The sequence below is a fragment of the Cryptomeria japonica genome, chromosome 4 (assembly GCF_030272615.1).
Source record: "Cryptomeria japonica chromosome 4, Sugi_1.0, whole genome shotgun sequence".
In the NCBI taxonomy this organism is placed as follows: Eukaryota; Viridiplantae; Streptophyta; class Pinopsida; order Cupressales; family Cupressaceae; genus Cryptomeria; species Cryptomeria japonica.
This window is the reverse complement of record NC_081408.1, coordinates 513,726,277-513,752,824: the sequence shown is the minus strand read 5'-3', so window position 1 is coordinate 513,752,824 and position 26,548 is coordinate 513,726,277. Positions and strand designations below refer to the sequence as shown.

General features: G+C 35.3%; 1 protein-coding gene and 1 long non-coding RNA gene across 4 annotated transcripts; one reads left to right on the top strand and one right to left on the bottom strand.

The window, feature by feature from the left end:
- LOC131049065 (chaperonin-like RbcX protein 2, chloroplastic) lies at positions 1 to 26,548 on the top strand. Of its 3 annotated transcripts, none has more exons than XM_057983074.2 (6): positions 4 to 190; positions 483 to 789; positions 24,679 to 24,770; positions 25,465 to 25,522; positions 25,717 to 25,782; positions 26,028 to 26,548. In XM_057983074.2, the coding sequence occupies exons 2-6, from the start codon at positions 517 to 519 to the stop codon at positions 26,151 to 26,153; spliced, it is 615 nt and encodes a 204-aa protein (XP_057839057.1). In that variant the 5' UTR covers positions 4 to 190; positions 483 to 516; the 3' UTR covers positions 26,154 to 26,548. The 3 variants fall into 3 exon arrangements, with proteins under 3 accessions (XP_057839058.1, XP_057839057.1, XP_057839056.1); XM_057983073.2 differs by having other exon boundaries at positions 7 to 190; positions 454 to 789; XM_057983075.2 differs by lacking the exon at positions 25,717 to 25,782 and having other exon boundaries at positions 1 to 190; positions 454 to 789.
- On the bottom strand, positions 5,134 to 7,618 carry LOC131049067 (uncharacterized). Its single transcript, XR_009106660.2, has 2 exons — positions 7,018 to 7,618; positions 5,134 to 5,552 (listed from the first exon to the last, which is right to left on the bottom strand). It is a non-coding gene; the product is annotated as an uncharacterized LOC131049067 (long non-coding RNA).

The following is a 26,548-nucleotide window of genomic DNA, read 5'->3' as shown; positions in this document are numbered from 1 at the left end:
AGGCTAACAAGAAGAATATGAGGCTCACAATTTATTGTGAAACTCAACAGTACATATCTTAGATTCATGGAATCTATACACCTCCTCAAAGTCATACTATTCAGATTCAACGTGCAACTTGTGAAACGGAATTTTTTCAATTTCTTGAAATGTTTTCCTTCCTCCCTGCATTGCAATTCTGCTGACCAAGGTAAGAGTAAATAGGTCCTCATACTCAGTGGATTTGAATGAATTCATCTTCTTTCTTAGTTTGTTGAGAAAGAATGCGAAATTTATTTTTTTTGTGGGGTTGTAGTACGCATCCCCAAACTTGTGAATAACTACTTCATTGGATTCATCTTCTACTTTTATGGTGTATTGCATTTTTGTGGGGTGCTTAAAACATCTCCAAAATTGTGAATAATTTACTTCACTAATTCTCTGTCTCTCTCTCTCTTTGGTGTCTTGGGGAAGAAAACGAGACTTTTGCTTTTGGGTGGCAGTGTGTTTGTGTTAATCGCTAGCCCACCTTTGAGGATGACGGGAGCTCTGTCAGTGTTAGGTGCAATTGGAGATCGTCATGAAGTATACAGGAGTAATTTTATCACAGAGGCTAGATTGTATACATTTGGATTTGGAAAAAGACAGCAGAATAAAGGGAAATCACAGAGTGTGCTTTTGGGTAGCTGGAATATGAGTGAAAGGGTGTTCAGAGGCACATGTTCATGGAGGCATAAAAAACGTCACTCTCTGGTGGTGGTAGACGAGTTTGCAGGGCAGTACGAAGAAAATTTTGCAGATGTTGGGAAGGTAAGCCTTCAATTTTGTACTCTTAAATGCAAAACTTATTCTAGTAGTGATGATGAAAATCAGCATACGTTGGCTTGGGAACATAGGCATTTTGGTATTTTGATGAATACTATGTGTTAGCATCGACTCACATAAAAATTCAGGTCACTGGATCTGATATATTCAAACAGGTGTTGCTTCCAGTGCTCTTGGATCCATTGCAATTTTTTTAATTGATGTTTTTTTTTTTTTTCTGTTTCATATATGTTGGGTGAGGTTATTGCAGTCCTGTGAGTGTGAGTGAATTCAAATGTGCCCTATAATGGTAGATTTTGACTTCATCACATTTATAAACTTATAAACATATACCCCATCACAACCTCGCCACAAGTTCGCTGGAGTTATGGGCCACTTTTGCTATGAGGGATTTGAACGTGGTTGACACTCTTAGGATTGCCCCTGCCACAATTACATCATAACCCCTGAGAAATTTTCTGCGTAGTTTTTATTTTCTATAATTTATTACTAAAAAATGTAAAATTTGAAATCTTCTCATGTCCTAACCTTGTTATTGTAAGTGTAGATATGCCTATCAATAGACTCAATTTATAGGGAAAATTGGTCAGACAATTGTAATGCGGATATCTATCAGTAGAAATAAATTTTTCAAATCAGCTATGAGTTCTTTATGGGATCAAAACAAATGCTGGAAAGAAAACTGGCCTTTTATTAAAGAAGCTAATGTTTTCAACTAAATTGGGGAAATTGTTTGAGAAATATTTCTTTCAGGTAAAAACAAATGGTTCAAAAATGTAAGCCAAGATAAAATTATCTTTTTTGGAATAGTGAATATCAATTAACGATATTAGATTTCCACAATCCATATTGTTGAGTGTTATTGTTTTCGGATTTGATTGTGCGATACGTTTTGCATCATTATTTTGGATCACACTCCATGATCCATCATCAATGAATATTAGTTAGTTTTTGTCTTGAATCAATCTGTTATTCGTAAAACAAGCAATTTTTTATTTTGAGTAAGTTGAGGAGATTAGGAGCATAAATGCACTCTGCTCTTGTGAGATGCCCAGTGCTAGGTGTCTGAGGACATGCCCTTGTCGTCAATGCTCTAAATCGAAGACCTTGTCGGCCCGTATGATGCAGGAATTCCTCAAATCACTCCGAGACCTTATAAGTAATTGGTTTATGCACTTTTGTAATTATCCTATATGTGGAAAAAGCCTCTTAATGAAACACCTTTATGCTGGCCAGAGAGCAGACGTGAAGCATATAAATGCATCGTGATGAGGTTCATATAAGTGTTGAGTCAAATGGAAAAATGTGTATTCGAACATAAGGCAACATAAATAATCTTTCAGCTTTTCTTCTTGCAACTGCCAACATAAATTTCATTTTGCCTTAAATGTCTTGCAGAATGCCTGCAAACATGGAAGTTGTCGATCTCTTCGCAAGAATTCATGTTTGATTGATGACCTTTATTAAACTTTTGTTACTAACAGGAATATATTTTTTATTGTGGTGTTTCTCACCTTATTTTAGTTAGTTTTAGCCAAGCCATTGTTTTTCTTTTTCTTTCTTATTTCACATCTTATATTTCATTTTAGTTTAGTTATCCTCCTCATCTCATACTGTGCTTGAATCTAATGTATTCTACCATTCTGTAACTTTAACGAATAGATCCTAGAATTGGAAATTTAATCAAGGGAAATGGAATTTGACAATTACACATGAATTTCTAGTGGGTAGTCACACAACTATTGTAGGATGACAATGTCTCTCTTCTTTTAATCCTGAAATTTTGACAAACCCATGGATAAAATCAGTTTCGAGATGCTATGGATTCACATTTAAAAAGGCGAAGAACCACAAATTCAAATGCTGGCTTGTGTTATTGGGTACTCCATAAACCCAGGCTTGACCCATTCAGTGTATGGCTTGGGTATGCCCAGGGTCTTAACTTGGTGACAAATTCTGGCTGTACCTGCACCCAATTGAAAAAACAAAACAAAAGAAGAATCAATTTTTTAATGAAAATAACAAAGAATGAAATAGAAAACTTAAAGAACCTAAAGTAAAAGGAAAAGTATTCCAATTTGAATGCTTCCTTCAACTGCCCTTACTATCAACCACTGTAAAAATATTGCCCATTTAGAGCACACTGTAATGACATTTATTAGGGGCCTGTTTTTACAATCCTTCCATCCAGTAGAAATGATGGAAACCCTTGTTTTGGCCAAGATTCATGGCCAGAAGATCCCAACTTGGATGCTTCTATTGCACAACTTTCTTTAGTCTCTATTGATCATGAGGGCATGAGGCTTCTATGAAGGACATGCACAGTGCACCTAGTGAGAGTGGCATTAGCACTGCTTGTGGTTTTAATGAATCAATTGAGGATGTTGACGCTGAAGAGCTATATGATGATTTATATTAAGTTTCTAGTGCAATAACACCTTTGACTACTGAGTATTGCTGCATTTTAAATATTTATAAACCATTTTGATTTGGCTTAAAGATTTTACATTGAAATATCAACTACCAGCTGTGTTTCTGTATTTAATTTAGCATTGTGTGCAAACTATGGGTATATTTTTATATTTCTAATATTTTGTACAGCCATACCCAACCATTAAAATAAAAAACTGGAAAACCACTGTGTACTGGAACCTGAATATGAACTAGTAATGTATGCTGGCTTGTACTGCACTATAAGGTTATTTGGATTTCACTTTGTATCTTCCCTGTCCTTACAAAATATTATTGATACCTTAGACATGACATGTCAAATAACTATCACATGACCCTATCATATTGAAAGATCTTAAATTTGTCTTATGTTGTTCATGAGTGAGCTGTCATTAATGCTAGATAAATGCGAGCAGGTCTTCTTGAAACTCATTGCTTCATGCTTGGGGTGAGTTCGATATATTCCAGTTCCGTGGCATTTGTCCCTCGTCTTAAATCTTATTACATTATCCAACTTAATTCATCTATAGTTTCTAGTGAAATTGGGAAAAAAAAATGCAATGAAGCAAAACTCGGAGCAGAAAATGATGAAAAATATATTTTGTCAGTTTATCCATATTAAATTGCGATTTGGTATAAAATTGCATTTTTTGGCAAATTTTGATGGTTTTTGGATTGAATGTTGTAAGAAGGAATCAAGTATAGGATCCAAGAACCATGGCCTCCTTGTACCAAGAGAACTTATCTGTGCTCATCAGTTTCATGAGTGAATCTGCAATATTCTCTCAATTGTCAACCTTTTGTACCATAACCTTACCATTCTCCACCATTTTGTTAACAAAGTAATGTTCTACATCAACATGCTTGCTACAAGCGCGGTACACGGGATTTCTTGGTCAAACAAATAGCACTCTAATTGTTACATCCTAGCTGAATCACTGTACAATCAATACTAACTATTGGAGCACAATCTCTATAACCAAATTATCACTTTAAAGGCATTTGTAATAGCCATATACTCAGCTTTGGTAGTGGACAAAGCAGTGTGGCTGCCTCTTGCTCATCCAACTAATAACATTGCAAAACAAATACAACATAGCCACCAATAGACCTTTGACTATTTGAGGCACCTGCCCAATCTGCATCAACGAAGCCCTTTGTGTCCAATATCTTACCCACATCATTAAAATCATGATAACCTGCAATAATGAAAAGTTCCTTGCAAATATCTAAATATCCTCTTAACATAGGTCCAACACTCTCTACCAGACTTAGACATAAACCTGCTATCCCACCGCTTGGGAAATATCTAGTCTAATACATAACATTGCATACATTAAGCTACCAACAACACTAGCATAAGGCACATTATACATATCCCCTACATCATATTTGACTTAGGACACATATCCAATGAAACCTTGGTGTCTATAGGTGAAGGAATACTCACTGGTTTGCAATTGTTTGTAATAAATCACCACAAAATGGTGTCAAAATACTTGCTTTGACTAAGCCAAAGCTTTCAATGAATTCATTACCTATTGATTTTAATATTCAAAATGAATTTTGTTGCCCCTTGATCCTTCATGTCAAATGCACCAGAAAGCAAGTTCAATGAATTCATTACCTATTGATTTTAATATTCAAAATGAATTTTGTTGCCCCTTGATCCTTCATGTCAAATGCACCAGAAAGCAAGTTTTAAGCTCTTGAATTAGTGTTTGTTGTTACCAATAAACATGTCATCCACAGTCAAGATAGTAATTAGAATTTGATGATCAATATATGTTATGTATGCATAATATGATCTTTTTCGCTTCTAACAAAACTCAACTTCAAAGAAAATAGATCAAACTTTTGGTATCTCATCCAAGGCAATTGTTTCAAACCATACAAAGATCATTTTATCTCTGTTACCTCAAATCCATGTGGCTAACACATATAAATTCCTCTTCAAGATCCCCTTGCAAGAAGCAGTTTTAACATCCATTTGCTCAATCTCAAAATCACAAGATGCAACAATAGATTATAGGAATTTAATGGAAGATAATCTAGCAATAAGTTAAAAAAATCCAGCAAAATCAATTCCCTCAATCTAGGGATTGGCCTTAACCACTGGCTTGGCTTTGTACCTCTCTAATAATTTGCTTGAGTTTCTATTTGTACACTAACTTGCAACCTATGGGCTTTCTTCCTTTGGGTAAATTGACAAGATCCCAGTTTTCACATTTCTTCAAGGCTATTACCTCCTCTTATATGGCCTCCATCCAAGAATCGTGCTCCTTTGAAGAGAGAGCCTGCCATAAAGATTTAGATTTATAATTAGCACATAACAAAGCAAATACACAAATGAAAATTTGATTGGTGGTACCTATCAATTGGGTTCCATTGTCTTGTGGATCTTATCAAGATTGGAGTACAAGAGATTCTTCATGTTCCTCTACATGGTCATCCTACTCAAAACTCTCACTTGAATTCTCTTCTTCTTATCCATTCTCTAATCTATCATTCTATTCTTCAACAAGTGCATCTTATTACTTCTTGACCTCAGTTTTAAAATGCATTGTTTTCCTTCCTTTTCTCTTAACTGTATAGGACTTGAAAATACTCTAAGATCCTTGAAAACCACGTCTTTAAAATAAATCATTTTTTGCATTAGTGGATTCCAAAACTTATATCCTCTTGCATTCTCACCATAGCCAACAAAGATGCATTTCATGTTTTTGGATCCAACTTAGATTGTTTTTATTTAGACTCGTGAAAAAAAGCCTAATAGCCAAATATCCTTAAACGTGAAACAAAAGGTTTCTTACCTGTCCACACTTCATAAGGTTTCTTATCTACAAGAGCCGAATCATAAGGTTTCTTATCTACAAGAGCTGAACATGGAGATCTATTAGTCAAGTAACAATCAATACTCACAACCTCTATTAAAAGGCATTGATCTAATTGTGTACCACTCATCATTCTTCTAGTTCGTTCCATCTTCTAGTTCTTTCCAATTAAGGTTTGGTTCATCCTCTTTGCAACCCCATCTAGGTAAAAGGTGTTTAAAAGAGTAGTCTTTTGTTGAACAACACTTACATGTCTACAAAAATCAATAAATTTCCTACAGCAATATTCACAACCATTGTGAGATCGCAGTATCTTTATTTTCTTATTTAATTGTTTCTCAACAAAAGCCTTAAATTCGTTAAACTTCGAGAAAACTTTGCATTTAGAACGTAGAAAATAAACCCACCCAGATGAACCTAGAGTAATCATCACTAAAATGAACATAATAATGAGATTTACGCATTGATTCAAATCCAGTCAAATGAGTAACTTTTAATAACATTTGTGGTCTATTACTTCCAACAAAAAGTGAAACTCTAGTTTGTTTGCCAAACACACAGTGCATTGAAATAAAAATGTAGCAGTCCCGGACATATTTCTTTCCCAAAATTTCGCAATTTTCACCACTTTCAGTGTGTAAGCATTTTAACAAACAATTTGTGTGCATTTATAGGAGAGTTCTCTGTTTGCAGGTAAGCATTTTAACAAACAATTTGTGTGCATTTATAGGAGAGTTCTCTGTTTGCAGATAAAGAAACCAATTCTTTGATTTGGAACAAGTTGCAACCATGTAAATTCATGTATTGTAAGGGATTTGTTTTGGACAACTTTAACATACATCAATGCATTCAAAAAATGAAGCAGTACATGTGCTACAAACTGCTGTAAGTAAACTGAATACAGAAATAAATGAAACTATTATCTGACCTTTACATGAAACCAAGGGCATAGTAAATGATTGTCAATACATATAGTTACTGTTGCATCCAACGTAATGGCGCCTAGTTATGCTCCTCAAAACTGTCCACTTTTCTTTCAAACTCAGCAATGTGAATTCCACTCCCGGCCAAGGCCAAATCTTAGGCCCATCACTTGGTCTTTCGTCATCCTTCAGCAGGGATATCTCTACCTCAAGCAACTCGATCCTTTCTCTCAGCAAGTATCAATGGCCCAACAAGTAAACTCAGCCCCCAGCTTTAAACTCCACAGGTTGGTTGCTAGGGGATAGGCGACCAGCAGTAGGAGTCCAAATGCCCTTTTTGTGACTGATTTATATTCTCACGCCTAGTGTTCGACCATAAAGTTTGAATTAATTGAATCGCCTTCTCTTAGACTTCGTATTGCATATAATCTTTGCTAGCTGTCAACGTGGACCACTTCAATATGCTGCGTCAGTCCTTAATCTTCCCAGATTGATGCGTAAAACTTCAAAATGCTACGAGTCTTTCAACCCATCTTAGGGATGGGTACGACAAGTTTGGAAACACCACATAGGACAGAAGGCTCGAAAGCCTTCAATATGATATTTCAGCCCACCTATCTGAAGTTTGAGGGGGTAGGACCTCTTCTTGAGTTATGTGGGTGGTAATAAAATATTATTTTTAAATCCAAGTTTCCACAATACATATCACACAAAAACCAACTTTTGTTAGGGGAAGAGTACCAATAGATAACATGGTTCCAATAACTGTCACCTTATTGTCATGTTGACCCCTCAATAGACGTCATACTAAAAATACCATTAATAAATTTGTTTTGTACCAATAGCTGATCATTTGTTGTAATTAATTGGTCCATCTGTGCACAACTATTCCATCTGTGCACAACTATTGGAACATTTGTCCCATTTGTGTACCATTATTGGAACATTTGTGCACCACTATTGGGACATTTGTCAACAAGTACCAGCGATTTTGAGTTGACGGTTCCTGGAACATCTTTAGTTGGGTATCAGGCAACACTTTGAAATGTGTACTTTTTGACCTTTGTGTGCATAACTGATTCCGCAGTGTGCATCATTACTACCCAGAAGCCAGATCAATAGCTATAAGTAGTTAAGTCGCATACGAAGACAACTAAAAAAAAAAAATCAAAACCCGATGTACCGTTTAGGATCTGTGGGTGAGCGAAGTTAGCTATGACGGCTACTGGTGCTCTTCCCCTAGAGGAAGGGACTAGGAGTTGAGTGCATTCCAATGGTTGTGATATCATTTGTTGATTTAATGCTCACACTTGTTGATTTGATGCCAAATAGTTGTGACTTTAAAGTTGTTATTGTGATGATGACTACCCACAATTGAGTGAAATGTATCCTTAAGCACTAAAAAGTAATGAATCATGTGATGTCACATTAGTGCACATGTATCAGTCTCACTTTTGCACAATTATTGGTCTCAAATTTTTTTTGGTCTGTTTTGGACACCTTGGCAAAAAGCATGCTAATGTTTAGTCTTTGCATCCAAATCTTGTAGACTTTAAACACATGTGAAATTTGAATGGTTCACCTTGAATAAGCTAGGGTAGATTTTTCACCACCGAAACCAATCCTTTGTTTTAGGGCTTTTGTCCTAGGATTGAAAAACATCTCAAACTCCCACAAAGGGTTTCTTCAAATGAATAATCTAAAATGAATGAGAATAAACCCCTTCCTTTGAGAAAACTTTCATGAAAACATAATTTTAAATCACTTTAAAATTAAATAAACCCCATTGCTTCATAAAAGTGACTCCATTTCATTTTTAACATTTCTAGTTCTTTGGCCCCTTTAGATAATTAATTTGTCTTTTAATATATGTTATTTCGACAACTTAACTATTAATTATTTAATCATTAAATTATTTTTTGCACAACGATGCGAAAAATATAGAGAAGATTTTGAAGTGAAAACTAAAGGCACTAGCATACTCATAAATTCACCAAAGATCAAACTTACTAAAAAATAGATACTTTCCAAAAATAGAATTTTCCTCCAAGAAGTTTGGAGTGCCCTAAAAATGATGAAATTGTTCTCAAAAAGTCGAATGATTGAAAATGGGGACATTACAAAAAATGCTCAACAGAGTAAATAAAAAAAATCAGTGAACATATTTTTATTAATCATGGTCCAAAGACATTTTCACTAATGTTGCCCAAATGTTGGTGCCACAATATACATGCATTTTCAAATTTGCCAAGTACATTGTAAAAATTAGAAAATGTGGAGGCATCAAGCCTAAGCAAAGTTTCACATTGTGAGCCTCTAGCTATCACCAAATTTCTTCCCACCAACTTCCAACTAGACTCGTCAAATGTCACATACACTTTAGAATCATTCAACTTGCCTAGAGAAAGCCTTGAAACATGCACAACATTGTTAAAAAAATTTACTCTCCCATTATTATTCCTTATGTTACCGGTTTGTCATCTAGAAGCCCTAGATTCAAGTCTGATTTGAACTTGGTTTGGTTTCTAGTTCCTAAGGGATCATATAGGAGATGGTGAAATAATTATGGGACTATCTCGAACGAACTTGGACAATAAAAAATGAATTATTATGCATTTCCTTTAACATCATAGTGAACATGGGTGATTTTTAAGTTTCTTTCATTTTGTTTTTTTGTGATTTATTCTATCGGAACTTCTTGTCATGTTAGGGAATGTTTTTAAAGTAGGGTGGCAATTGGAATCATTCATCCCACTAAAGTTCGTATTGGTTCCATTTGCAATTTTTCTTTGTGACATTTGCTCTATTGATGATGTTGTTATGATGATAAACATTAGAAGTCATTTTGCTTATGAAAAGCTAGAATTAACCTTGTTTGTTCCAACATTTATCAAGTTTTAGAGGAGACAATGTTTATCCAACAATGCTAGATGCACATTTGACTAGAATAAAAAATAACATAAACTTTAATACATTACAAATATGAAGACTTGGATCATAATGATATTTGAATATAAAATATACTAATTCAAATATGTGTCAAACTAGTAAAATATTTAGTTTATTAATTCTTTGAAGATATGTTTATTCCATTTAATACTTTAATTTAATATATAATAATTTTTACTTTAATACAATATGTTTAAATATATCACATTTAATTTAATGTAATAAATATAAATTTTGTTGCTTTTAGGTTGTAAATATGCATATATTTATTATTTTTCTATGTTATTGGTTCCTATTTAACCTATTGTGTCCTTGAATGGGTCAAAAAGGGGTCTTGGTTTGGCTTGGGTATGCCCTCAGGTACGTCCAAGGTACCACTTGGGCACCCTTGGGTTCCATGTGGATCCTTTATTTGGGGTGGCCAGGTGGTACCCTTGGTGTACCCTAATATGTACTAGGGTGTACCTGTGGCCCATGGGCACCCAAAAACCCATACAAATTATAAAAAAAAAAAACTCTCTGAAAAGGCTTTGGTTGCCCTAGAGTGAGGACATAACAAACTTTTCACGTCATTTGACAAACACAAAAGGCCAAAACTACATTTTTTTCTTCCAAGCTACCATAGCTAGGTTTTGAAGGTTGCTTCATGTTTTTTTTTGAAGGTGAGGGTTGCAAGAGAGTTAAACCTACACCAACAAGGGGAGAAATAGTTGCACAAAGAAGATTTAACCATCAAAGGTGAGTAAATCTTTCTTTTTTTTCAACTTTTGAATAACTTTTTTGAAGATTTTTCAAAAAAAAAAATTGAATCAAGTTTTTTTTAAAATGGTAAGCTTCGAATATATTTTTGAATTTTTTGTGCATAATAAGAGGTTATAATGTTGACTTAAAAAGAATGTTGTAGGGTTGTTAATTTGTAATGTTTTTTGTTTTAGGTTCATAAAGAATGGCTAGTAGTTCTAGTCTAGTGGCCCTAAATATAGAGAGTTCATTCAAATTTGATTCACCATCACCTCTTTGGTGACATATGACAATGATTGAAAAACTTCTTGATTGTAGGGGTTATCTTTGGTGTTGTAGCCATTGTGCAAAAGAGTATAGGAGATCATATGCTTGAGTGAAATCTCACTTGTGTATTATTCCTTTACAATGGATAAGAGTTTGTCTTGGGCCAAATAAAAAAGGGTTGCCAAAGCATCAAATATTGGCTTATATTAAAGAACATGAAGATGCTGACATAGCAAGTTAAAAATTAAAGTCTCCTCCACATCCTCTTTCCAATAAAAGCTTGCAAAAACCTCCTAGTGGCTTATCAAAAACCAACTATCCCACATCCTTTCATGTCAATGCCGCCATCATTTGAAGATGAGAATGTTTTGGCTTCACGTAGAAGAGGTCCATTGGAGAAGGCCTTCAAGAATGAAGTGAGGGAGATTACAGATTAGAGTGTTGCTTCTTGCATTTATGGCAATGGGCTTCCTTTCAACCTTGTTACATCATCATATTGGTAGGATATGGTGACGGCCATTTCCAATACATCTTCTGATTATGTTAATATTGGGTATGAAAAGGTGTGAAGCAACTTATTGGTGAAGGATTTTTTATGGATGGAAAGATTGCAAAAATAGATAATTGATCACTGTTATAGCAATGTCCTTGATGTGTTTAAAGCTAGTAGATTGTGAGGAGCAAGTGAAAGATGCAACTTTCATTGTCAATATCCTCATAGAATCCATTGAAATTGTGGGCCCTGAAAATGTTGTCCAAGTCATAATGGATAATGCTAAAAGTTGTAGGGCCACTAGGTCTTTAGTGGAGGGTACATATGGTCACATTTTTTTGACACCATGTGCAATCTACTCACTCAATTTGATATTGCAGAAGATTGAGACACAAATTGAGGGAGACAAACAAATACAGATAGAGGGTGAGGAGATCCAAATGTTTGTGACTAATCATTATATGCACAAGGCATCTTCAAGACCTCCAAGTTGGAGTTGAATGTAAATTTACTAATTTAAATTTAAATTTTTAATTGTTAATATGTGACATGTATTTTTTTACACCATGTTAGGTTGTCGAAACTTTGAAGGTAGAGAATCATTGAGTTCTATGGTCATCAACAACCTAGGGAGTGTGCAGAAGCAATCAAGCACAAAAAGAGCCCAAAAAGCAAAAGCATGGATCCTAGACAATGAGTATTGGGCCTCTGTGGAATATGTTTTGAGAGTCAATGAGCCTATCATTAGTATGATTAGGCATGCTGATACAAGTCACCCATGTTTGGGCGAAATTTATGATGGCATGGACTCTAGATAAAAAAAATAAAAAATATAATATAAGCCAAGGAACATTACTCAATGGAAACATTTTTCAAAAGTGGCAAAAGATCATTGTTGACCTTTGGAACAAGATGACCACCCCCTTACATCTCTTAGCATTTTCTTTGTTGCCAATGTATTATAGAAAAATGATACTTTCCTTGCCGAGGAGGGTGCCACTACATAGGGATGAGGAGATTGTTATTAGCTATTAAATTCACACCTATCTCCTATTGAACTTGCTCCTCTACTATTAAATTTTCTCTTCTTCTACTCTAATTTGATTTATTCTTTGACAACATTCGCACCTCTCTACTGGAGTTCGCTCTTTTGCTACGAAACTTGCTCTTTTTCTGTTGTGCATTGATTTGAATTGCATTACAAAATGATTATTTGATCCTTCTTTATATGCTTTCTATGTAGCAATTACCTCTTCTTTGGCAAGGGTCGACTTGTTTGTTTTGTTTTTATAAATTGCAAAATTTCGTATAATACCTTGGAGGGAAACCCACGTTTCCTACTCTAGGTTGGCCTTCCTCTTTCACCTTTTGCATTTTGACGTTTGCATTTTGGAGGGACTTGGTGTTTTTAAATTCAAGTCGGTCCTCTTCTCTTTATCACGTTTCACCTTGCCTAGTCGTTCCTTGGCAGAAATTCAACTTACCCAAGGATTTTCCAGTGCAAATCATAGGCGTGCATGGATTTTTAAGTGGGTTTTCAAGGAGTTCAAGGATTAGTAGGTTGGATTTCATCATATCCATGGATTTACAAGCAGAGATCCATGATTTACAAGGATTATTAAGCAGAATTCCATTTCACTTATGGATTTTTTGATGTAATATTATCATGGATGTGGATTTTTGGACTCACCCTCTTCGAAGTCTTGGATTTTTCAAAGAAATTCCTTAGAGGGATTGAAACTTAATGATGGATTTTTTCATTTTTTTCCAAGCAAATTTTGCATGTAGTTAAAGAATTCCAAGTGAATTTTAGCCTTTGCCTTTCATTTTGTTTTATCACAATTTTATCTTGTCCAAGGATTTTGCATTATGTCATCCAATTTCCTCAAAAAAAATGTGGATTTTTTGAGGTCTTGCATTTTTTAACTTGATCTTAGAAATCCTTATCTCAAACTCGGAATTTTCCATCATTTTCCTCTTCTAATCCACACTTACCATTTTTCCAAATTACACTTTCTTGTCATGGATAAAATCCTTGAACTTTTGGAATTTTCCTTCACAAATTCTCCTTAACAACTTTCTTCTTGACAATTTTTCATTAACATGTTTTCAACTCCATGTTTTATCAAGCATAGTTTCCTCCCCATTTTACACTCTATCCCTAATTTGAAGATCACTCATTCATGCACTTTCAAACTTATTTTCCATTCTTTTCAAGGTTGGAAATCTCACCTTGCCAAGGAATTTTCCTTGCTTTGGAATTGAAACCTTATATCAATTGCACATTCCTTGTCCAAACCTTGGATTTTCCTAGTTTTCTTACGGATTGATTATTCATTTCTCATCCTGGACTTGGATTTCTTGACTCAACCTACCCATTCCTGACTTGAACATACCCTTTCTTGACTAAGGCCAAAAACTAATATTATCGCCAAGCTAAGAAAACTAAGCAAAAATGCTAAGATATCAAGCAAAAAAAGGGGGTCCCCATTCGTAATGGGTCGTGTGTGTTTACAACACAACAATATGCAACAAGATCTAGGAGAGTGCTTCCATCTAATGATGAAGAGGTGAAAGAAGGCTTCACAAAGGCCCTTGGAAAAATGTATTTTGAGGAGTATAGCAAACTTAGACCACAATGGCTAGCTTTTGTGAATCTTTGTGGCCCAACATTCAATAGACTAGAGGCGAGGATGGATAGAGCTACATTAGCTCAAACCGATGCCATTGGATGGTGGACATGGTATGGCAAGGATGCACTAAAGTTGAGGACTCATCTCCGTTCACAAGTTGTTATTTCCTCTATTGCAAAGAGGAATTGGTCTACATATAGCTTCATCCAATTTGTCAAGAGGAGTAGACTTAACTCTAGACAATTGGAGAAGCTAGTGGTTGCGCTTAGTGCCTTGTGGCTCTAGGACCTATAGACTACTGAATATTGTCATACTCTAGCTGCATGTTGGGATGTTGATCTCAAAGATACTACATAGGTTGATAATGAGGGACATGATGTATTGCTTGGGGTTCCATTGGATCAAGATGAGACCTCTCATAGTGGTAATGACTTAGACTTCGAGTTTGATGCAGTGTTACGAGATGCTGGTTAGGGACAGCTGCATATTTCTATATTTTTGTCATTTTGTAGTTGTAACTTACAACCTTTGGGCATTTTGTTGTAATTTTATATAATATGTATGTACATTGTCAATGAATGCAATTAAATTTTGTTAAAAGTAAAACTTAATTGTTTGTCACTTTCTATGAAATAAAAATCTCAATTGAACTCTAATATTATGTGTTAGGGTTCTATGATGTATATGATGGTTGCCTTATCAATGCTATCATATGAATATTTGAAATTTTCTATATATTTAAATTTTCCTATTTTATCTATAGTCGTCCCTTAAAAAAGGGTCCCTCTTGTCCCTATCCCAAAAACATGTCCCCCCCAAAATGTGTACCCACCATCCTTGTCCCAGAAACTAAGGGTAAATTTAAATTTAATTACCTGTGCATTGTACAATAGATGTGATTTCAAAGATGTGTAAATTAATTGTCCAACTCCACTGCATACTAAGATTGCCTTCAGATAGTTGAGCTCAGAGAATTCTTGAATCTATCTACACATGATTTGGATGTTGGGAACAGTTCTCAAATCAATTCCACATTACCACATCAATATGCCTAATCCTAGCTTGAAGCATATCAAACTTTATTCTTATAGCATCAATGACATTATTAGTTTGGATGTTCATGATTTGGATGTTGGGAACAGTTCTCAAATCAATTCCACATTACCACATCAATATGCCTAATCCTAGCTTGAAGCATATCAAACTTTATTCTTATAGCATCAATGACATTATTAGTTTGGATGTTGATGATTTGGAACGGGTCTATAACATCATGATCAAACACACATCAAGATATAATTTGATGACAAATCTAGTTCTAGAGAAGTAGAAAAGCTTGCATTAAAAGTAACATGATTAAGAAAAATTGAGATTGAGTCAAATGATCCAAAACAGCACCATGATATGTTGGCATTGAGGTACCAAATGAGGATATGATGATGCCAATAATCTCTCAAACATGTCAAGATCTGAAAAAATCAGTTCAGCACTTATGCAGGTTCTATAAGTGTGTCCATATGGATGTCCATGAGGATGTTAAGCAGACCAAGTAAACATTCTACAACCTGCAGTTTTGTTCAGTTTTCCATGGGGACGTCTTCCTTCATGGATCTTAAAGGGTCTCCAATCACAGAGATTTTGAGAAAACAAACCAGAATGATTTTAATTTTCTCGATGTTTGTATATACCTCCAAGACAGAGGGTTTCCTTTAAAAAGTCATCTAGTAGTAATGGGGAAATAGAATATAGGTGAGCGGGGAAGAATAGAAATAGAGAGTATTTTCAGGCTCCAAAGACAGGAAAATCTCTGTATGCAATTGTAGAACTGATAATTAGTGGGGAAATTAAGCTGTAATCCCTTTTTTTGGAGTTTTTTTATATCCACGTAATTGTGGTAATCACTTGTGGAATTTTGTTCTTGTGTTTTCCTTGTATTTAATTTTCTTTTTTTAATTGTATATATAGAGGCTTTTGCCATTTGAGCACTCAAAGACATGAATTTCTGCTATGTACATTTTGATTTTAAGTTACGTAGACTTTGGTTTCAGCATTTGAACAATTATAGGAAATGGTTAATAAGTTGTATTAGTCGTAGATTGTACAATTATAGGTGAAATACGGTATTGGATCATTGAAGTTGTATCAGCATTTTTCTTGGCTTTCTGGGAGCATAAAGAATGTATATATGCTTGGCTCAACATGATAAAGAGTCTGGAAAAGAATAATTAGAGTCATATGAACCAGAGATTGAGTCAAGGAGTTTGAAAGTTCATATCTCAACCATGGCAGTGGAAATAGAATTATATGAAGCCCATTCTACAAGACAGGAAGCCGGTATAGCTACCTGGGTCACTTGACAAGTTAGTTTGACCAATTCCATCATAGCTTGGTGGAATCCATAGCCATAAAACATGGGATTCCTCCAAAACAACAACATGAAAATGAAGAAAGAAAGTAACAAGAAAATCTCTATGGATAAATCAATGAAAAGGGAGATTTCAAGAGCAGCCACACCCTTTAAGGCAGAATGATAGTTAGGATTTCAAATATTATGAAAATTGAGCTGATTATGAAAAGTTGAATACTTGGTTGAAATGGTTTTAGATCTACGTTGATATCCATGGAATCACTAATTAAAAAAAATGTTCCCTTTGTTCATTTGAATACGCCTAATCATGCTTTGATATGGTGGGCTAGTTATGTTGATGCCTTGTGATGAACCACCGGTGACAAAATAGGAGTCTTTCAAGTAGCTAATTCACAGTTTTATCCAGTTGGGAATGGATAGTAGCAATCAATAATGTGGAAATTTTTTTGTCCAAAGCATAGGCAAAGTGTACAATAATTATCTTGTTAGGAACCTCTATTGTAGGCATGTGGAGTTGTCAAGTATCGTGGATGGTAGCATAATCACATTCAAAGAGAAGTGCAACTCTTCCATGTAGAGAACATAGATGAGGCATGTGTGAAGGTTCTTTACACCAAAATGGATATGAAGAAGAGGAAATAAGTGGGTTATTCTAATCCAAATCATTGGGAGGCAAATCAAAATAAAGTCAAGAAATGGAGATACAAAAAACAAAAGAATGCGACCACAGTCCAAAAAGGCAAGGATTCCAAGAAACTTTATAATCATTGTGACTGGTGACATAAATAAGCAAATAGATATTAAATTTCAAAAACATGGTTCAAACTTCAAACATTTACTCCAAGAATTGAAAGGAGCAGCACAAGAAGAATATATAATCCAAAATTAAGGGGGAAGAAGTAGATTGTAGTTTGAATGTGGAAGAGAAGCCATGTGCCACCATGCAAAAGGAAATGGAAAATTATAGCAGTGAAGAAAATCTGAATGAAGAGCATGAGAAGCATTTTCAAATCAAAATGTGAGTGAATACCATGAATATAGTTTCCACTTCAGTAAAGTTTCTCAAAGAGTTTTAATTTCAAAGTCTTGGTATAATATCTTGGACATTGAACAGATAATCATCAACAACCATATCCAGTTTATTTGCACAAGGGTACCAAATTGCAAGTCACTAGGTAAGGAAATTTTAAGTTTTCTGTTGTTTCTGATATCATGGGTGAAATACAATTGCCATGTTGTTCCACTTGATATATGAGAGATGATGTTTCAATGCTCATAAAGCTGGGATATAGAAGCATTTTTGTTGAGAAGGGGTAAAAATACCTCTTGATCAAGCAAGGCCAACCATTTCTTATCAATAAATACGAAGGGAAGCAAAATATTTCTCTTGTAATTACTAGTTAAACAAAGAGGTTGATCAATGCAAGAAAAAAGCTTCTGTTGTTGCTTGAAGTTTTAAATACTAGTTGCACAAGCAAGAAAAGGAGAACATTGGAACATTTTTTTAACAATTTGGCATTTTTTCTAAGAAGCAAGGGGTTTGCCTCTAAAAAGAGAAGTGGATTGCATGATTCAACAGGCATTTGAATGACCATTTTCCCAGTATTGGATGATAAAGGAAATCTATTAGGCATCCAATGAGGTAAAGGAGTGATTGCAGGAGCTATTGGACCAAGGGGTGCTCTAGATAATATCTCTATGTGGGTCAATCCATAATCTTGGTTACCAAGAAGGATGGGTCATGAAAGATGCACACAGATTGTAGATCCCTCAACTAGATAACCATCAAGATTAGGTATCCACCACCTCAGATCGATGATCTGGTTGATCAGTTGCAAAATGCCAAATATTTCAGAAATGTGGGAAAGAAAATTAGTTATCTTCAAGCTTGAGTGAATGATGAGGGCATTTGGAAGAAAAAATTCAAGAATCCAGACAAAACAGATTTTGAAAGAGTGATGTGTATATCCATTTGTGTTATGTAAGGAATTTCTGTATAAAGTTTAACCATTCATTGCTTCTTATGCGATAATGTACTTGGATGGCAATCTTGTTCTCAGAAAGACATCAGAGGAACATATTCAATGGGTATCAGAAACTTAAAGAAGAATAAGCTATTTCTGACTTTGAAGAAGTGCAAATTTGCAAGACGATCTTTGGGATATCATAGATACATGGTGGAGAAGAGTTTGTAGATGCCAAGGTGAATTTGAAGAAGATAAAGATCCTAAAATAAAGGCTCTGTTCAACTGTCTGCTTGGTGTCTTTATTGTTTGATTGCCCGTCGTTTATATTTTGTTATGATTCAGCCTGGCTGCTTGAGAAAACCTTACTTCTGCTCACTCGGATGCAGCTACCATACTTGTGGGAAGTATTCAGTGCACTCATGTTGTTTGGTTCTTCTATTGTCCATTTTCATTTTGCCATGATGAGGGCTTCTATTGAGTGAGATCAATGCCTATAATAGTATTGTTTAGCTTTATTTTTACTACCTTTATTGCATAATGACCCTAAACTTTTTTGGCTTGCCATCCTTCTGGATAGGAATATGTGCTATATTGTAGATCCATTGTTTGGTTCTAATTTGATTCTAAATTATGACATTACTAGAGAACCTCCTGTCGCAATACCTTGCCTCTCATATTCATCATTTTCTTCTAACTTACTTTGACATTTAGAGAACCCCCAATCACAATACCTTGCCTCTCATCTTCATCATCTTATTATAACTTATTGCAAAATGAAAGAGGCCATTTATAAATTGCAAACTAATAAAACAGTTGACATTGATAGATTGCAATCTGAATTCTGAAAGTATCCAACTTCCACACTTTGTTCTTCCATTGATGATTAATTTAATATAGTAATCAATGGATTCCCTCCATCTTGGTCTTCTCACTTGATTCATCCTATCTACAAGTATGGTAACCCCCTTGACCCTAATAACTACAAGATTATCATGATTGGACAACCACTCTCCAAGCTTTCTGCCACTATTCTAGATGCTCATATTTCCTCCTTTGTGGATACCTTTAAACTTCATGCTCATAGTCAAGCTAAGTTCGATTGTGATCATCATTTTCACTTTGCAAGCGATCATTGAGGAAGCTCATCGTAAAGTTGAACCAGTTTATTATTGCTTTGTTGACTTTCAGAAAACTTTTGGCACTATTCCTAGGTATCTTTCTCTTTGAAAGTTTGTGAACTTTGAGTCTAATGGACATTGTTGTTCAAGTAATTGTGAGACTCTATTACATAGTCAAAGGTCATTTCCGTACAAAACATGGCACTTCTTTGATCATCTATGGTACTATTGGAGTTAAGAAAGGTTGTTCATTCTTCCCCATCATTTTCACTTTGCAAGCCATCATTGAGGAAGCTCATTGTAAAGTTGAACCAGTTTATTACTTTGTTGACTTTCAGAAATTTTTTGGCACTATTACTAGGCATCTTCTCTTTGAAAGGTTGTGATCTTTGGGTCTAATGGACATAGTTGTTCAAGCAATTTTGAGACTATGATATAGTCAAAGGTCATTTTCATACAACATATGGCACTTCTTTGATCATCAACAGTACTACTGGAGCTAAGAAGGATTGTTCATTCTTCCCCACTCTTTTTGGTATGTGCATTGACAAACTGGAAAAGTTTCTCCTTGAAGAGCTTCTTGAAATTACATTTATCACATTATTGTTTCTTTTTGATGGAATTGTTCTTACCTCCTCAACAGCAAATGGATTACAATAAACTGGATCTTTTTTGTGGCAACAGAAAGCTGCATGTGAACTTGAAAAAACCAGTTGGAATGATTTTCTCTCATAGAATGTGCCAATCTCATTTGTTCACCTTTCAAGGTGAGAGTTGTATGGAGCTCTTCATAAACATATCTTGGGGTCAGATTCAAAGGAGCCATTCTTTCAAGCTTTCTGCCGAGGCAAGGCTTTTTAAGGCTATGCTACTTGAAGTCGGTTAGAAAAAGAATGTTTTCAGATACAGTTCTTGGATATACATGTACTGAGATATATCTTTTTGATACTCTTGTTTGGATAACTTCTCTTCATGGGTCTGAGGTTTGGGGTCCTTCTGTGAACAGAATTGAGTGGGCTTGCTTGGAATGATTACAAACATTATTCCTCGAAAGAAATTGTTCAGTGTAAAAATTTAGTTCCTCAGTGTATTTTACAAGCTGAATTTGATGCACCACCACTCAAGTTGGCGATCCATAAACCACTGTGTTGATGAATCTAGTAATGCACCAGCAGTGGATATCAAAAAACTGGATCAACTTCCACTATTCATCTTAATGTTGTCTTATCATTAAATAACTTAAAAAACATTACCATTTGGAATAACACAAGGAATATGTAGTAAATAAACATGGCATAAATCACTCAACGCCAAGGTTCCTTTGGAGAATTTCAATCAAGTGAAAATTTCTTGGAAGTGTATGCATTTAGCATCTCATTACTAATTTTAGTGCTGTTACAAGAGAGAAAATGCTGATCATGACATACACTGCGCTGTCCTAACTATACAGTCTCCTTTATCTCTACCATGTTATTGTTCAGCAATAGTCTACAAAACTCTCTTTAATTCTCGAATCAATATATGAATATCTTCTATAGCTATCTAGTCACCTAACAAACCCTTGAAACTATCTGCTATTGCATATCATTGCTTGGCATTCCTCTTGTTCTTCCAACTTCCTGGTTGAAGGTGGATGGTTGCATGGGTGTTAACCACAGCACATGTAACCACCAAGGCATTCAAAACACCCAACAAACCATGTAGGAAGAAAAGGACAACTGAAAGTGAGCGGTCACTTCCTCCAACTCTATTGTTAGTTTACCAGAACAGTTCGCCATGATAATGGGATCATACATTACTTGGTCTGACCACCCAAATGAAGACAAAATGCTGCTCCAACGAGGTCAACCACCACTCCAATCTGTCTATACAACTTCCAACTTCTGATATAGATGTCCTAAACTAACCTCTAGGAAGCATGGATGAAGATAGTTGACTCTACATGCATCATGCTGATATTGTAGACCACCACAAAGCACCTCTTGAGTCATTCTTCACATCATTGACTCATCGTTCACCATTTTATATACCTGTGGCACCTTTATGGTCACTTATAGTATTTTGTTGATAGCATAAAACAACCTGTAGGTGACTTTAATGGTTTGTTGCATACCTATAGCCACCTGTGGCATGCTAGCAACACCCTTTTAGATGCATGTAGCATGCTTCTAGACACCTGTAACAATTTACCATAACTGTGATTGACTGTGAACCTTCTAGATTTGAAAAATGTAGCCAGGCTTTTGGATCACAGCTCCCTGATTAGGAGGCATTTGGTCCCCAAAAGCCTTAAGAATTAAATGATAAGGGTTGAAGAATCCGTTGCCCTATGCCACATAACAAACAACACCTAAAATTGGATGCTCTGTTTTGTACCGATCTGCTACTCCATGCTGCATGAAGCTTTGTCTCAGCTCCTTCAACTGTGCTTATTTTCCAAAAGTCTCCCACTTTCATTTATCAACCACTTTCCCTTTGAGGTACTTGCCAAAGCAAGCTTGGATTTGCTATTTTGAGAGTTGAAGAAATACTATTTTCCTTTTAAACCAATTTCTATTGGTTCTTTCTCTAGAAATAGACCACTTCTCTCTTATTTAGATATGGAATCCCAAGGATTACTCCACATATATCCAAGGAAGCCACATGGAAAAGAATCCTATCAATAAACTCTAGATAAAATTTAAAACAAAACTTGCATTGCTTGGTGACTTTTACTTTACTTCATCCTTCATCTGTCCGAAAGATTGACAAGCGTGGTCTATCACTGCCAAACCAAGCCAACCAATTTACAAGAATTGAGTTTTCTTGTGAGAATGAATCAAATACAGCATAAACTTTTTAGTTTTTGGTTGCACCTTGATGTGGAATAATTCAGTGAGCTCCTCTTTGTTCACTGTTCTTCCTCTAATCTTTGTTCAAGGTATGATATGAAAGACACTCATTAACATCAAAGTCTTTTCTAAAGCTATCTAGTTAATTTAATAGCCCTTGCAATTGTCTTTATCGTGGATTATTTTTTTCTCTAACCACACTTTGCTATTGAATATCGTTGCTTGGCATTCCTCTTGCTGCCATTCCAACTTCACCATTAAAGCTGGATGTTTGCATGGATGCTAACTGCCATGCATGTAACTGCCAAGGCATTTGAAATGCCCAACAATCCATGTGGAAAGAAAGGACAATGGTCTACCAAACGTTGACAAAGAGATATAATTGCTGCCAAGAAGGAAGCTGAGCCATCATGTCCTCCAAATCTACTGCTAGCTCAATAAAACAATTTTCCATGTTAATGGGATTGGCATTGCTTGGGCCGACCTTCAAGATGAAGATACAACAATGCTCCAGCAAGGTCAATTGCTGCTCCAATTTGCCTAAATGACTTCCAATGGTTGATATAAATGTCTTGAACTGGCTTGTATCAAGCATGGATGAAGATAGTTGACTCTTCATTCATCATACTAACATTTTGGACTTGCACAAAACACCTCTCAAATCATTCTTTAATCGTTTGCCCATGGTTCACCATTCGTTTTATCACTATAGTACCTTTCTAGTTGCCTATAGAAGCTTGCTGATTGCCTGTCGCAACCCTTAGATAACTTATAACAACTTCTTGTGTACTTATAACAACCTATGACGTGCTTGTAGCATGCCTATAGCAACCTTCTAGACAATTGTAGCAACTTACTACATTTGTGCCAATTTTGGTTCCAGGAGATGAAAATTGAGGATCATTTTATTTTCAGATGCACATATTTTTATGAGATATGCAGAAGATCGGTGCCTCTTTAGTGACTCAAGGTGGTCTCTGGAAACTTTCTTTCAGTATCAAGATTAGAGGTGCTTGTCAGCATACATCAAAGAAGTTTGCATGTTTAGACCCATCACTTGAATAAGGGGAAACAAAGGGATGCTTTTGCTAACATCAGAACAATGACCTCTTTCTTTCCAACCTTCAATGTGTGTATTAGACCTTGGATCTTTGTTTGATAACTTTCTCGTTGTTTCAGAATAACTCTTATATCATCTAAGGGAACTGACTCCAGGCCAGGTCTTGAATATATTGTAAAATCATCTTGAAGCAGAGGAGTTTCATCCCATCAGCTGTCCTTCCTTTCAAACAGATCCATAAATCATTGGTAGTGCACCTGAGAGAAACAACAATTAATTGTCTCACAATGATTGATATCTCAAACACTGGCTATATATATCAGAATTGTCTATTCATACAGGACAACATATTTGCTGTAAGTGGGGTGTTCGTTGAGGAAATACAAACTATGGATGTAATGGGTGATCATATTGAAAATTAAATATGATAGGATTGGAGGAATCTTTTACTTGAATCTCTGTCAATCTTTATCTTAAAGGGTTCCCCAGTATATTTGAAGTAATTCAAATGACTTGGCTCTTTAATTTCTTGGTAAGCTTGTATGAGTTGGCAGGTTAGACTGGTTGTTCGCACACATTATTTCTTGAACCTGCCCATAAATTTTCCGATAAAAGTTGTGGAGAGCACAGTGAATTCCTTCCATTCAATAGCCTTCCATCGTGGTATTCAGAGCTGTTAAACATATATATATATATAGAGAGAGAGAGAGAGAGACTCCAGGAATCAGGTATAGCACCCCCTTATAAACTGCAGTGCACTGGGTAAACTTTTTAACGTGACCAGTGACATTGGCGCAACATGTCCTCCGCTACCACGTGGGCTGGGGGGAGACTAGACCTCATGATGTCGTGCTTTACCACTGGAAGCTCTCGCCAATCAAGCTAGGCCCCCAGCCCCAGAGCTGTTAAATATTCACTACTAAGTACAAATTGTTATTATGCTCAAAGGCTTAATGTAATGTCTCTAATGGTTTTAAATATGAATTCTAGTAAAATAACTGTAAACTTTACATCTTTTTGCTGGTCTCTATTCAATGCACTGTTCTTTTATGTAATCTTGTTATATAGAATTAATAATCTCTCGCTTATTTTTATGGAGGTAGTTCTGAATCTCTATCTCATTTATAAGATATTATAAGCTTATATTTTTTATCAATATGTGCATGCCTGCAGAATATCAGGTCTTGTTTCTGTAAATAATTTTTTTTTAATCTTACTAAAATAGTTTTTTTCATGTAGCATCTTCTTGATTATTTCACATTCAAAGCAGTCAAGACTGTTCTTACACAACTGTACGAGATGAATCCCACTGAGTACAGGTGGTTCTACAAGTAAGTATATGGCTTTGATCTAGGGTAATTGTTTTCAAATTTATATTTATTAGCAGATGAAGTCTGATTTACTTGTTTAAGTTTTTATTAAGATAGTAGATGCAGATTGTTAGGTATGTTAGTAGTCTTGACTCTTGAGTGACAACATCGAACCTATACTGGTAGAATAACACATTGACTGGAAAATTAGAAGCGTAATAGTTTTAAAGTTAAATCTGCCAGGCATTTTCTCTCTGTATATTTGCCTCTTGGATTCAAAAGCAAGTTGATTTATTTTAACTTCTCACTGAGACATGCATAGTTTAGTGGAAAGACAATCATATTGATTTTGGCCAGTCTCATGTGCTGCTTCACATATACTTCATATTTGTTAGCAACTGACCTCTGATTTATCGGTTTTCCATAAGGTAGTAGATACAGATTGTTTAGGTATGTTAGTTTTCTTGAGTGACAACATCCAACCTGTACTGGTGGAATAACACATTGGAAAATTAGGAGTGTAATAGTTTTATAGTTAACTCTACCAAACATATTCCCTCTGTATATGTGCTTCTTGTACTCAAAGGCGAGATGGTTTCTTTCAATTTCTCACCAAGACATGCATAGTTAAGTGGAAAGACAATTATATTGATTTTGGCCAGTTCCATGTGCTGCTTTACATTATTACTGAAGCTCGCAAATTTTGTTAATACAGCTATGTGGCAAACAACAAACCCAGTGATGGAAAACGTTTCCTTCGTCTTCTTGTAAAGGTAACATACGAAAACATAACATGATTGCAATGATTTAAAAAGTTAAAAGTGCAGTGACTATTATGTATGGATGTCTGCAAGCATATTTTGTGTCTGATTCTGCCTCAGGAGTCCACGTAAAGTATTTTTTTCATCTGTGCAAGCTATAAATGGGGATTTTCTTACTGAAATGAATAGATTTTTTTCTTTATCAGGAAAGGCAAGAACTAGGAGAAAGAGTAATGATAACCCGACTTCATCTGTTCAATAAATGGGCCAAGGTAGATTGTGTAAATTTTATGATACCTAAATCTTTCTTAGAAGCACCACCTCTCTATAATTTGAGTTGTCATACTAACGGATATGAAAGAAAAACTATTTGTATACAACACAAAGTGTCTCAGCGAGCTATTTGCCTATGGTTATACAATCTATCTAACTTCCCATGCTAATTTTTTCATTTCTGGGCTGTCAACTTTTAACTTTACTGATTAGAACCGTTTTATGTTTTATTTTGGCTTTCCAGGGATACAATCATGTGGACATGCACAAGGCAATCACTGACCAGAACTTGGAGCTGATGCGAGAACGACTAGTACAAACAATCAGATGGCCTTCTGACAGTGAGAATGATGGTGAAAATAATGGATGACAGGTTTGCTTGATCACCTCTATTGCAGTTGAACATTAAAAAATGGAGCAATCGCTATATTCATTAAGTATTAAGCTGCAGTATCTATGTAAAGAAGTTCCTCTCCTTGGAGGCACTATACAAAAATCGAAAAAAGTACTTGCTAGGTACAGCTAATTCTCAGAAGCTTGACATAAAGTATCATGATATTCTTTTGTACTGCATCCATTGTTTTGGGTGTTGCACACAATCGATTCCAAATCATAATTACATGAAGGCTCCTACAAAATGTCATGTTAAAAATTTAGTATTTATCAAGGCGGTTGGAATTTAGAGTGCCTTCAAAAATCAGTTGTATTACCATTTAAAAAAAAAATTATATCAATATTAGCATGTTCATCACCAATTTTCATTCA

Excerpts from the sequence above, each read along its gene's own strand:
- LOC131049065 (XM_057983074.2), top strand. The coding sequence starts at position 517 with ATGACGGGAGCTCTGTCAGTGTTAGGTGCAATTGGAGATCGTCATGAA. Across the intron at positions 24,771-25,464 it reads GAGTACAGGTGGTTCTACAA|CTATGTGGCAAACAACAAAC; the intron begins GTAAGTATATGG and ends TTGTTAATACAG. Across the intron at positions 25,783-26,027 it reads TGTTCAATAAATGGGCCAAG|GGATACAATCATGTGGACAT; the intron begins GTAGATTGTGTA and ends TTGGCTTTCCAG.